This window comes from Oratosquilla oratoria, chromosome 25 (genome assembly GCF_046742065.1).
Source record: "Oratosquilla oratoria isolate Oo_2021 chromosome 25, ASM4674206v1, whole genome shotgun sequence".
Taxonomy (NCBI): Eukaryota; Metazoa; Arthropoda; class Malacostraca; order Stomatopoda; family Squillidae; genus Oratosquilla; species Oratosquilla oratoria.
In genome coordinates, this window is record NC_134801.1 from 50838942 (window position 1) to 50851367 (window position 12426).

Here is a 12426-nt window from a genome sequence, read left to right on the forward strand (position 1 = left end):
GTTTTACGTGCGTGCGTGTGTGTGTGTGTGTGTGTGTGTGTGTGTGTGTGTGTGTGTGTGTGTGTGTGTGTGTGTGTGTGTGTGTGTGTGTGTGTGTGTGTGTGTGTGTTTGTGTGCGCGCGTGCGTGTCTGCATGCGTGTGTGTGTGCCCTACACGACCGCAAGCACATCTTTGATCATGTAAACACATGCATGTGCTCATGCATAATCACCCAGAAGGTGGGTGGAGTCCCGCAAGAGGAATTCCCTCGTGTCTGCACGTGTCAACAAGAGTCCCAAGGTGACCCGAGCAAGTAGAGGTTAACCCAACACATCGTCGACCTGCCCTGACCTGACCTCCCAGTCGTGCGTTTCTCAAGTTACTTTCCAGTGGTTCCCTCCTCCTCAGTTCCCGTTTTCTGTCGTAGTGTGTAAAGGATTTTGTTTATCCTTACCAGAATTTGTTTTGTTGGTGATCCATCGCGTTTTTGTAGAGGACTATTGAAAATAGATACAATCGCGAATACACGAGGTGTCTTTTCGAAGCGAGTGGCGAATGAGGTCTTAAGGTTTGTAAGCGGAGGTATTCAAGGAGTGTACTTCTTGACCTTTGCTTCCTCAAGGTGAAGCCGACTGTACAAGTCTGTATCACGGGAGAGCCTTTGGCGGTATTGCCATATTATGGGGTTTCCTTATTTTTTTAACGTCTCTATTTTCTTTACTTACCATCGCGTTGACAAATATATTTTACAGATTTCAATCATTTAACCCTTTTGATTCTAAAAACCACTTGGATGTCTATTGTTTGTCAACAGGTGATTTTATTCAGCCGTTGAAAAATCTATTTACTTTGTGTACTTAAAAGAGAATATTCACTTCCCTCACTTGTCATTCATCTCATTCAATTCATTCATTGCATTTGTAGTGTCCTTTGTTCTTCCATGAACGCCTCCAGGCAATTTGAATCCGTTGAGGTCCAATGACTTCGTAAAAAGTTTCCACAAACATAAACCAAGATTCCAGCATACCTCAGGTTCATCAGATTAAAAAACGATCATCTAACTGAAGCTAAACCAACAAGTTTTAAACACGTCACTGCAGTGACGAGGCCACGACATCACGTGACGTGTGAACAAGCGTGACGTTGATATAGATATATGGAGCAGGTCAAGAGGTCCCGTTGGGTTGGTAGGGGGTCTCCCTTATGTACGTAACGGGGCCTGGAAGGGTCTGGGAGGGTCTGGGAGGGTCTGGGAGGGTCTGATAGGTACCCATAGACAAGCGTGACGTTGGTATAGATATATGGAGCAGGCCAAGAGGTCCCGGTGGGTTGGTAGGGGTTCCCCTTATGTACGCAACGGGGCCTGGGAGGGTCTGGGAGGGTCTGGGAGGGTCTGATAGGAGCCCATAGACAAAGAGAGGAAGCGTCCACCCAAAGACACCATCTCGAGATTGAAGAGGTCTGTGTACGGACCCCTTGACACCTTTGTCAGTCTTCTCATCTTCCTGCCCTCGCCTTTGTCTCCCTCTCGGCTCGGATCGAATTTATTTCTGTTTGTTTTTCTTGACACTTTAGTGTACGTCATTCTCCAGTCTTCCTCTGTCTCCTCTTGAACCCATGTTCAACTTGTCTCTGTCTGTTCTTTGTCATCCTTTCTTTAAGCTTTCTCTGATGTCTCTGCGCAATCTCACTATCTGAGTTTTATATCTTTACTGTCAAGAGGGTGCTATAGAAACTAATCATATAGTTTGGCGACAGCCAGAATAGAAAAAATATAACTTAGTACGGAAGGGGGTCAGTCAAGCTATACCCTCTTCACGGGAGAGGAATGCAGTAGCACATTTGTAAATCACACAGAAAACCTACTGTCGGAGTGAAAAAAAATCGTGAGAATGCTAACTTATGTCTCAGCCTCCTAAATATAGAAGTTAGCGTTCTCACGAGTAGTTTTCACTCCAACAGTGGGTTTTCTGCGTGCTGTACCCTCTTCTTTATCGAGGGGTGTCAGGGTGCTGTGTGCTAGGGTCACGGAAATGAATAGAACAGCCTGGCGGGAGTCAGATTAATAGGGAAAGTGCCATCAGGGAAGGAAAGGAGTAATGTGTTTGCCTCATTATTGCCTCCAGCTATCTGAAATTACTTCCGTTTATCCATCAAGCTCTTTCGTCTTTCTTGTCTTCACCTGACCGTTGATGTCGACTCTCTTCCCCGCAGGTTACCCGTCTCTACTTTTCTTGGCACCGTTTTCTTTAACAACGAATTGCTTTCTTCCACTTCATCTTTAATATACTTAAATTTCCTTATTTTTCGTTTTCTTTTTTCTGTCTTTCCTCTTTTCGTTTCTCAGATTTTCTTTCCCTTTATTCTTCGAGTTTTCTATTCTCTTCGTGACAACATATTCCCCGGTTTCTCATATCTCTTCAATCATTTCTTTTTTTTTCGGAAATCTTATTCCTCTTATTACCGCAAAGCTTCGTTCGTGGTGGTCCCTGAGGTTTCAGGTGTCTGCTTTCCTATAAAGCTTTGGTCATTGCTTTTGATAAATTCAAACGATTTCTTACGTTTTTCTTTCTGTTCCCATATCATTTCGTTCACGGTGATTAAGATCCACACAGTCAATTTTTAACGCGATTCCAATTATGGTGTTTACATAAAGACGCTGTATTTCAAAATTATTGGCCTATTTCAAAACTAATTGTTAAGTTTCTAGTCTTGTATTCGTTACTGCAATACGACTCGATTACAAACTCAACTGCTAATTTTGAAATATATCAATTGAATATAACGATCATACTATCAGCAACACCTTAACCAATAGCTAAGTTTGGTTTCAGCTTTCCCAAGTTTATTTTTACTGTGTCTTGTCAAACCAATAATAATTTTAGTATATTGTATAGTACCTTTTGTTCTTCGATTCCTTGTTTGATTTCTACATTTTTTCTCTTTCTGCTTGTTCCTTCTTTGTCACCCATTTCACCTTTCCCTTATATCTATTAGATTTGTAGATTTATGCAGACGGCACTATAACACTACATTCATTACATCCATCGACTGAGTAGTTCAATAACTTTTCGAATGAATATTTGTTTAAACTACAACATTGTTAGTCACAGCAGTATTGGCACAGTCAATTACAAACCCAGTCCTAAGATTTCAAAGGAAATAAAAATTGGCTTTTATATCTTCTTCCTCCAAGGAACTTGTACGTTGCTTTACCTCCTTTTACTTCATAAATTTTGTTCTTTGGACATATGAACATTGAAATCACTGGTACAATAACTACAACAAATACGACCAAATCACGTTTCTACTAAATATGAAGGCACCGTGCATGCAGATTTACCAGTCATTCATCTTTATCGCATCGCGATTTTTGTTGGGAAAAGGAAGCAATATATTTGTAAGAACATAAGAACATAAGAATAAAGGAGACTGCAAGAGACCATAAGGCCTACACTAGGCAGCTTCGTATCGATCACCACCTGTCATCCCCATCCATAAAGTTGTCTAATCGTTTCTTAAAACAACTGATAGTTTCAGCGCTTACTACATGGTTACTAAGTTTATTCCATTTATCGACCACCCTATTAGTAAACCAATTCTTGCCTATTTCCTTCTTAAATCTATCCTGGCGTACCAGGAAGTTTCTTTGTCTATCTGTACATTACTCGTATATACTTTGTTTTTTAATCTCCCTTCCTACTCCTTCTGCCTCTTTCTCCTTGCCGGAGCCTTCTCTTCCCACATCAGCCTACCTCTCTCTCCTCTTTCCTTCGTCTCGCCTCACAACCACATTGGTCTGTCTTGTGTTTCCTCTGACGTCTCGTCCAAAGTCCATCAACACAGGATCTCCAGTGAACATAAATATAATTTTAAGAAATTACTTTCTTCCTTCTTATTTCTTTCATTAGTGTTTCCCCCCCTGTCTTTCCACTAGTGAGAACAAGGTCTAAGAGGAAAAGTGTACATTATTCTAAAAAGATAAAAATAAGGTCAACATTTTAGGCCTATCTTTTGATGCTTGAAATTATAGTGACTCGAGAATTTTTCACAGAAATTAATAAAACTGCCTAGAAGCAGTCTAAATAAGAGAAAAGTATCAGTTATGAAAGAGGCTCAAGTTAAAACAATCTTTTATGCTTACATATTATTCTAAAAACAAAAAATAGGTTAACGTTTTAGGCCTATCTTTTAATGTTTGAAATTATAGTGACTAAAGAATCTATCAAGTTAAAACAATCTTTTATGCTCACATGTTATTCTAAAATAGAAAATAGGTTAACGTTTTAGGCCTATCTTTTAATGTTTGAAATTATAGTGACTAAAGAATTTATCAAGTTAAAACAATCTTTTATGCTCACAGGTTATTCTAAAATAAAAAATAGGTTAACGTTCTAGGCCTATCTTTTAATGTTTGAAATTATAGCGACTCAAGAACTTATCCTTCTACTGGAGTTCTGAATAAGTCGACATCTCCTTTTTCTTCCTTTCTTTGTCCCATCCAACCACCACGTTGGCAAACTGTGCCTTATCCTCCGTCATCTCGTCTTGACTGATCCTAGCAGACCTTTAAAAAATTCTCAAATATTGTCACGTCCTCCAAATGGTATTCTTTCATACTAAACGTCCCCTGAATACCGAACAACCTTAATTATGGTTGAAACCTTGATTAGACGGGATCCAGGCTCTCTGGCATAAGAAGATTTCTCTTTGGGTACGTTTCATCTAGTAACACAAAAAAATTCCTTGTTATCTCATGAGTAGTTCACATGTCCTACCCAACACAGCTCTCTCCCTAATTAGTCATCCATTTATAGCCCCAGCCATCTCAATCTCAACCCGACTCCAGTCTTCCTCTCAATGTAGCCTTCCTCTATTTGTTACCTCCATTCACTTCCTCAAGATACACATTGCCCTCCATTTCCAATCCTCCATCATGTATAGCCTTTGTTTACACCTTGTTCCATATATATGGAGGATTTAATTTCACAGCAGTACTCGTATATCGGAGCATATACAGTATTTGCTCAGAGGCCCCATCCGGGAGGGTAACAAGTGTTGATCACGAGTTTATTACGTGATTCATGGCCACTGTGAATCACATACACATCCGCGTGCACACAAGTACACACCCGCGCACACGTACACACCCGCGCACATGGAAACACCCGCGCACACGTACACACCCGCGTACACGTACACACCCGCGTACACGTACACACCCGCGTACACGTACACACCCGCGTACACGTACACACCCACACACACTTACACCCGCACACAAGTACACATCCGCGCACACGTACACACCCGCGCACATGTACACACCCGCGCACACGTACACACCCGCGCACACGTACACACACACGTACACACACACACGTACGCACACACACGTACACACACGCGCGTACACACACACGTACACACACACGTACACACACACACGTACACACACACGTACACACACACGTACACACACACACACACACGTACACACACACACACACGTACACACACACACGTACACACACACGCGTACACACACACATACACACACACGTACACACACACACATACACACACACGTACACACACACGTACACACACACAAACACACGTTCACACACACGCACACACAGTTCACACACTAAGCGCTTTTGAGTTTAGTCTCCATCTAGGGCCGATAAACACCGTAGCAATGCAAGCCGGCACTCCGCTCTGTTGCCTAGGAGTTGTGTGTGTGTGTGTGTGTAAGGCCAAAGTATTACTCATAGATCGCGCCGTATACAAACTCAGAGCTCTCCTCCGGGAAAGAAACAGCTGATGATCCCAAGTCAAACCCATGATCAAAGACCACAGTGAATCACACGTACAGTATACCTCACCCTTTTGCTAAGCTTCTCACCCTTACATCTGCCTCACCCTCCACCCGAAGCGTGTGCACCCACGTCACCCTTCACCCACAATGACCCCATCCCATCCTCGTTGGTTACTTTCCCCGTGATGACCTCAAATGCTAGAAAGCTCCTTACCCTTGGTATGGACTTTCCCGCATAGTTCTCATACCCTTCCCTAACCCTCGTCTCGGGAGCTTCCCTTTAAGCGGCTTTCTCCAGCCAGGCGCCTCCCTCTTCTTCCTACTCAGGCCCGTGTAGAGGGGTGGGGGGGGGGTGGGGGTGGGGTGCCCGAGCACCTGCCCCTTTGCCCTGTGCCCCAAAAATACCCTTCACAAACATATATAAAAATTAATGAAATTTTTTTCTCACAGGCTTTGTCCATTTTCTTACCATTCAGAAATTATAATGTGGAAAACGGTGTTGCACCCTACTGCAGGATAGTTGCCGAATACGAATAATATAAAAGAACGAAGTGCCCAGTTTCCAGCCCAAAGCGCCTGCCCCTTGCAATGTCTGTGCACGTTACTGTGCTCCAGACTTCCTCGAAGATTAAGACGTTTTTTGATAGCTCGATGGATATAGTTTGCTAACCTCGTTTAAACTGGAGATCTATCTAAAATAGATAAGATAGCTTTCTACTCCTTGTGGACGAAGACTTTCTTGAAGATTAAGACATTCTTTGATAGCTGGATGAAGATAGTTTTCTAACCTTGTTTACACTGGAGATCTATCTAAAATAGATTAGATAGCTTTCTATTCCTCCTTATGGCTAAAGACTTCCTTGAAGATTAAGACATTTTTTGATAGCTCGATGAAGATAATCTACTAACCTTCATCTAAACTGGAGATCTATCTAAAACAGATAAGAATGAATTATGGTCTTAAGTTGAGAAAAGGTCCAGAACTGAGACCTGGTCTGAAACGTACGTCACTACGGTCTGCCTTAGGGTGAAATTAAAATTTCAGACCTACTGTCCCACCTGGGTCTAAAGTCGGTCTTAATTTTAGGTGCTGGACGGAGGTGTTGCTGGGCTGAGGGCGTCACAGAAGAGAGGATCGGGAGAGAGTTGGCGGTGGGAACACTGACGAGATGTGTACGAAATGTACAGAAATTCCTCTCCTGCCTTCCTCTTGGCAGTTTACAACTTTATAATTATCGTCACAGGCTGTGCCACATCCTTCCACTCCACCTCCTCCTCCACCTCCTTCACCTCCACCTCTCATTCTACCTCCACCTCCTACTCCACCTCTTCTTCTACCTCCACCTCTCCTCCACCTCTCCTACCTCCACCTCCTCCACCTCTCCTACCTCCACCTCCTCCTCCACCTCTCTTCCACCTCTCCTACCTCCACCTCCTCCACCTCTCCTACCTCCACCTCCTCCTCCACCTCCTCCTCCACCTCTACCTCCACCTCCTCCCCCACCTCTCCTACCTCCACCTCTCCTACCTCCACCTCTCCTACCTCCACCTCTCCTACCTCCACCTCTCCTACCTCCACCTCTCCTACCTCCACCTCTCCTACTTCCACCTCTCCTACCTCCACCTCTACCTCCACATCCTCCCCCACCTCTACCTCCACATCCTTCTCCACCTCTCCTTCTACCTCTCTTTCTACCTCCACCTCCACCTCCACATCCTCCTCCACCTCTCCTTCTACCTCTCTTTCTACCTCCTCCTCCACCTCTACCTCCACATCCTCCCTACACCTCTCCTTCTACCTCTCTTTCTACCTCCACCTCCCTCTCCACATCCTCCTCCACCTCCGCCTCCCCCTTTGCCTTCATTTCCTCCTCCTCCTCCCCCCGAGTCTCCCCCTTTAACCACCACAAACATCTCGACCTCATCTTCTTCCTCTTCCTCTTTCTCCTTCTATCCATTTTCTTCCTCATCTTCCTTCTCCTCTGTCAGCCTAGATACGGCTTCCACCACAATAGTCTTCATCGCCTCAATAACATGCCTACAGCAATATGGCAACGTTGGACACAGCACATTCCATCACTTACGGTACTAAACGGGTGATATATTGCAGCCTACGGGGTAATTAGAGTTCACGCGTTTATAACAAACACGTACGCACACGCACGCGCACACAGACACACACATACACACACACACACACACACACACACACACACACACACACACACACACACACACTCACACACACACAATGACTTGAGTCCTCCTCTGCTGAATAAAATCACCTGGTAGTTTCTAAAAGATAAACCTTAAAGGAAGAACGATATATAAAAATCATAACTCATTACTACTTCAGAATTTAAGTCCCTTGTTTGGTTAGTTAAAGTGTAACACTTTTTGACAACCCCTATTACAACCTACAATACCTCTACCCAAGCTCACGGGTACCAACACTTCCAAAACATCAGTTCCCCAGGGATACCAACATCTTCAAGACATGTGTCGTTTTCCTATTGCAACTATGGGACCGCTAGATGAATACAGTTATCTATGCAATTGAGCGATGACGAGGAAAAGAAGAATCTGTGAGATTTGACTACGAAAAAGAAATAGATGGTGAAAACACAAAGACGAGACTGTTTTAGCTTTGCAGTTGTGCAAAGAATAATGGACAAGTTACGAGTAGCACTCGCCCCCGAAAAACTTCGTCTCGTTTTAGTCTAAGAAAACACGAAATTCTCAACATTTATTCTTACTTTGTTTGGATAGCGGAGTCTGTGCGAAAGATGTACATCCTCTCATAAAAGATAACCTCACAAGAAATTAAAAACATATTGATGCAGTGTTCGTAATGGGGAGGTACAATTATATCAGAGGTAGTTTAAAACATCTTTATATATATACACTTAAAACCCACTATCGGAGAAATATCAATATCAGAAGGTACAGGATATCCGTATATTTCGACTACTATCTGTAGTCCTCTTCAGCAGATAGTAGTCAAAATATCGGATCTCCTGTACTTCTGATATTATTTCTCCAATCATAGGTTTAAAGTGTACAAGTACAAATGTGTTATGACATTACAGTTTCCCCGCCTCGTATATCATGTACATAAATGAATTATCTAAACTTTACTTTAAAGCCAGCTTATTTCAAGGCTTTAGAATAAGTACGGTAAAAAAAATCTCTAAACTGCATTTGTTCCAACAATACACCGATATTTTCTTTAGTATTTTAATCTAATTTGACTTCAAATTAATTCAAATGAAGTGATTAAGGTAAGAAAATAATTAAAAAGAAAAATGTGAAGAAGTGATTAAATCACATCTGCGTACGGTACATAGACGTGGATATTGATTTTTTTATTTACTTTTTTTTTTTTTTTGCCAGCAGATAAGAAAAACAAGCGTGTGCATTTCTCTGTGAGTGGGCATGTGTATGTGTCTGTATGCATGTCTGTGTTCGTAGGATTTCTTGTGTGTTTACTTTTGTGTATGTTTTTGTGTGTGTACGTGTGTGTGTGTCGTTGTGTGTAGTTTATCTGTTTTATGTGCTCTTATGTCTGTGTTGGTGTGTCTGTGACTGTGTGTGTGATTGTGTGTCTATACATTTGTGTATCAATGTATCTGTATGTGTAGCGGTAGCCTAGTCTCTGTGTGGACATTTCATATTACCCACAAGACTCGCTTAACAATCACTAGCTCCTTGGTAAGAGGGAGGTCGAGACGATTTTCCCTGCAGCATATGAACTACTGATGTTCCAGCAATTATACGGGGTATACGGATTAGTACGGAGTACACCAAACTATTAGCAGAAGTCTAAAGCCTCAGTCACACTATCACGAAGGCCCAGTCACACTATCACGAAGGTCCAGTCACACTATCACGATTCACGTCAAATGTTGTGAATTTGAAAAGCTTCAGGACGATTTTGCTTACAGTATTCTAGATTACACTAAGTCTACAATTCAACAATGTGTCTAATACTTGTATAAGTTTAAATGTGTCTAATACTTGTATAGGTTTAACTTCTCTTGGTCTTTCAGCTTCTCAACATAGGACGCAAAGGTGATATGACATTTGGAGATTCGAAAACTGAAAAAATATATATATAAAGTAAGTCGTTTCTACCTACCCAAACGAACTCATTTGAGCCGTGTATATGTGACAGAAGGGGATTTGGGGAAATACAAAATTGCGTCACGAAGCTCCAAACGGTTTGCGAAGACACCAAAGTTCAAAACTTCGAAGCCTTGAGAACTGGGTTATCGGTTCATTGCTCTACCTAGTGAACCGTGAAGAATTCTTCCGTTTTCTTTTTCCTTTCCAGAGTTCTTTTTTTTTATACACAGATGAATTCCCATACATACAGTAGCGCCCAGATATACGATAAGTAATGGTAATGAAAAATCAAAGATTTTGTTTGCATTTTTCGATCACAGCGCAAGAATTATATCTAAATCAAATAAGGTAAAAATCGAGAAGAGATCCTTGAAGATAAAAGATTATTTCCAATTAGCGAGGAATGAGGTCATCCTTAATTATCACGTCCGAAAAATAGCTGTAGACTTTTAGACTTCAAGAGGAGATGGAGTGTAGACTCGAATCAAATCACAGTGCGACATCAAGAATAAACAAATGAAAATTCAAACTTAGCGAACAATGCAATCGAGAAGGTAACATTCGGCAGAACAGAATTTATAGCCCCGACAACCAGAATGAATACAAAATGTTGTCTGGGATCTTAGTAACGAGACCCACAACCCCGGGGTAGCTGGCAACGGTCTCCGTGCTCCCCCACAGATCTTTCAAGACTCAAAACAAAGTGAAAGAGCCCAAGAGATGCGAGAGCTCAAGTTAGAACACAAAAGGAAGTTTTCGTCACCACTATCGTTATGGTAACTCTCTACAAAATCGACGGTGACTGTCACCAGGTGATTTTATTCATTGTAGAGCAAGAACACGTGCTGAAAAATCTAAAATAAGAGATTCAAACCTTATATAAGAATAATTTTAGCTCTTGTGATTTTATTCATTGTAGAGCAAGAACACGTGCTGAAAAATCTAAAATAAGAGATTCAAACCTTATATAAGAATAATTTTAGCTCTTGTGATTTTATTCATTGTAGAGCAAGAACACGTGCTGAAAAATCTAAAATAAGAGATTCAAACCTTATATAAGAATAATTTTAGCTCTTGTGATTTTATTCATTGTAGAGCAAGAACACGTGCTGAAAAATCTAAAATAAGAGATTCAAACCTTATATAAGAATAATTTTAGCTCTTGCGATAGGACTGATAAGGTGAAATAGTTCAGTTCGTGCAAGGTAACATCTGTTTCAAAAGATTATTCACTAGATATTATATAATTTTCTTCTTTACTCAAATATATAGAACAAATATAAATGTCCTAATATTCCCTCCATAAAACGTTTCACGTATCCCAGTGAGTTCCTCAAGACTGAACAGAAATGGTCTAAGAAAATAAAAAAAAATGAAAATAGAAAATTAAATGAAATAGATAAATAAAGAGATAAATAAAATAAGCAGATAAATGAAATAAACAAAGAAATAAACTAATAAAATAAATAAATAAAATGGTTGAAACATGCGAATGTAGGTTTTAGGAGTTAGCCCAATCTCCTAGGTTTTCTTCTTACGAGTAAAGCGAATGAAGAGGAAAAGTCTTTTACTTTGTTATCCTTTCCAAAGCAAAGGTAACTGAATCCAAGTGCAGATCACCGTAAAAGTACCGTAAGATAGCAGGGACACTTGTGAATTGTGAATTACTTAAATATCCAGCCAGCCTATTATTCTTTTTCTATACATTTTATGTATTTTTTGTCTATTAATGTCTGATCTGAACGCATCTGCGCTCACGTGCGCGCGCACACACACACACACACGTACGTACACGCTCACACACACGTACGTACATGCACACACACACGTACGCATGTACGTACATGCACACGCACACGAAAACACACACACGTATGTACATACATGCACACACACGAAAACACACACACGTATGTACATACATGCACACACACGAAAACACACATGTGCGTACGTATATGCACACACACATACACACACGAAAACATACATACATGCACACACGAAAACATACATGTGCGTACGTATATGCACACACACACACACACACACACGTGTGTGCATACATGCACACACACGAAAACACATTTTTGTACATATATGTACACACACACACACACACACACACACACACACACACACACGTACATGCATACGAAAACACACGCATACACACGCACACATTGATGCATGCATGCATGCATACATTCAGCCGTTACACGCAAACAAACTTAAGTAGATTCTTGGAAGCAGACCGCCAATGCAGCGGGGCTTTATGAAGGTAAGCCAAGCATGTACAGTGGATGGGGTGGACATCAACCACAAAGCCCCCCCCCCTCCATCCCTCCATCCATCCCTCCATCCCTCCCTCCATCTCTCCATCTCCCTAACTTTCCCTCCATCTAACATTCCTTCCCCCTTCATAGCTCCCCTCCCCCTCCCCTTCACCTCCTTTCCCTCCCCCTTTCCTATTCTCTCTCTCTCTCTCTCTCTCTCTCTC

General features: G+C 41.7%; 1 protein-coding gene across 1 annotated transcript in view; it reads right to left on the reverse strand.

Annotated features, from left to right (window-relative positions):
• Nucleotides 1-4649: 4649 nt before the first annotated feature.
• The window catches only part of LOC143039138 (uncharacterized), an 82373-nt gene continuing 74596 nt past the window's right edge, over nt 4650-12426 (reverse strand). Inside the window, exon 7 of the mRNA XM_076208997.1 lies at nt 4650-4705. Coding sequence (XP_076065112.1) covers nt 4650-4705 — 56 coding nt within the window. The remainder of the gene's footprint in view (nt 4706-12426) is intronic.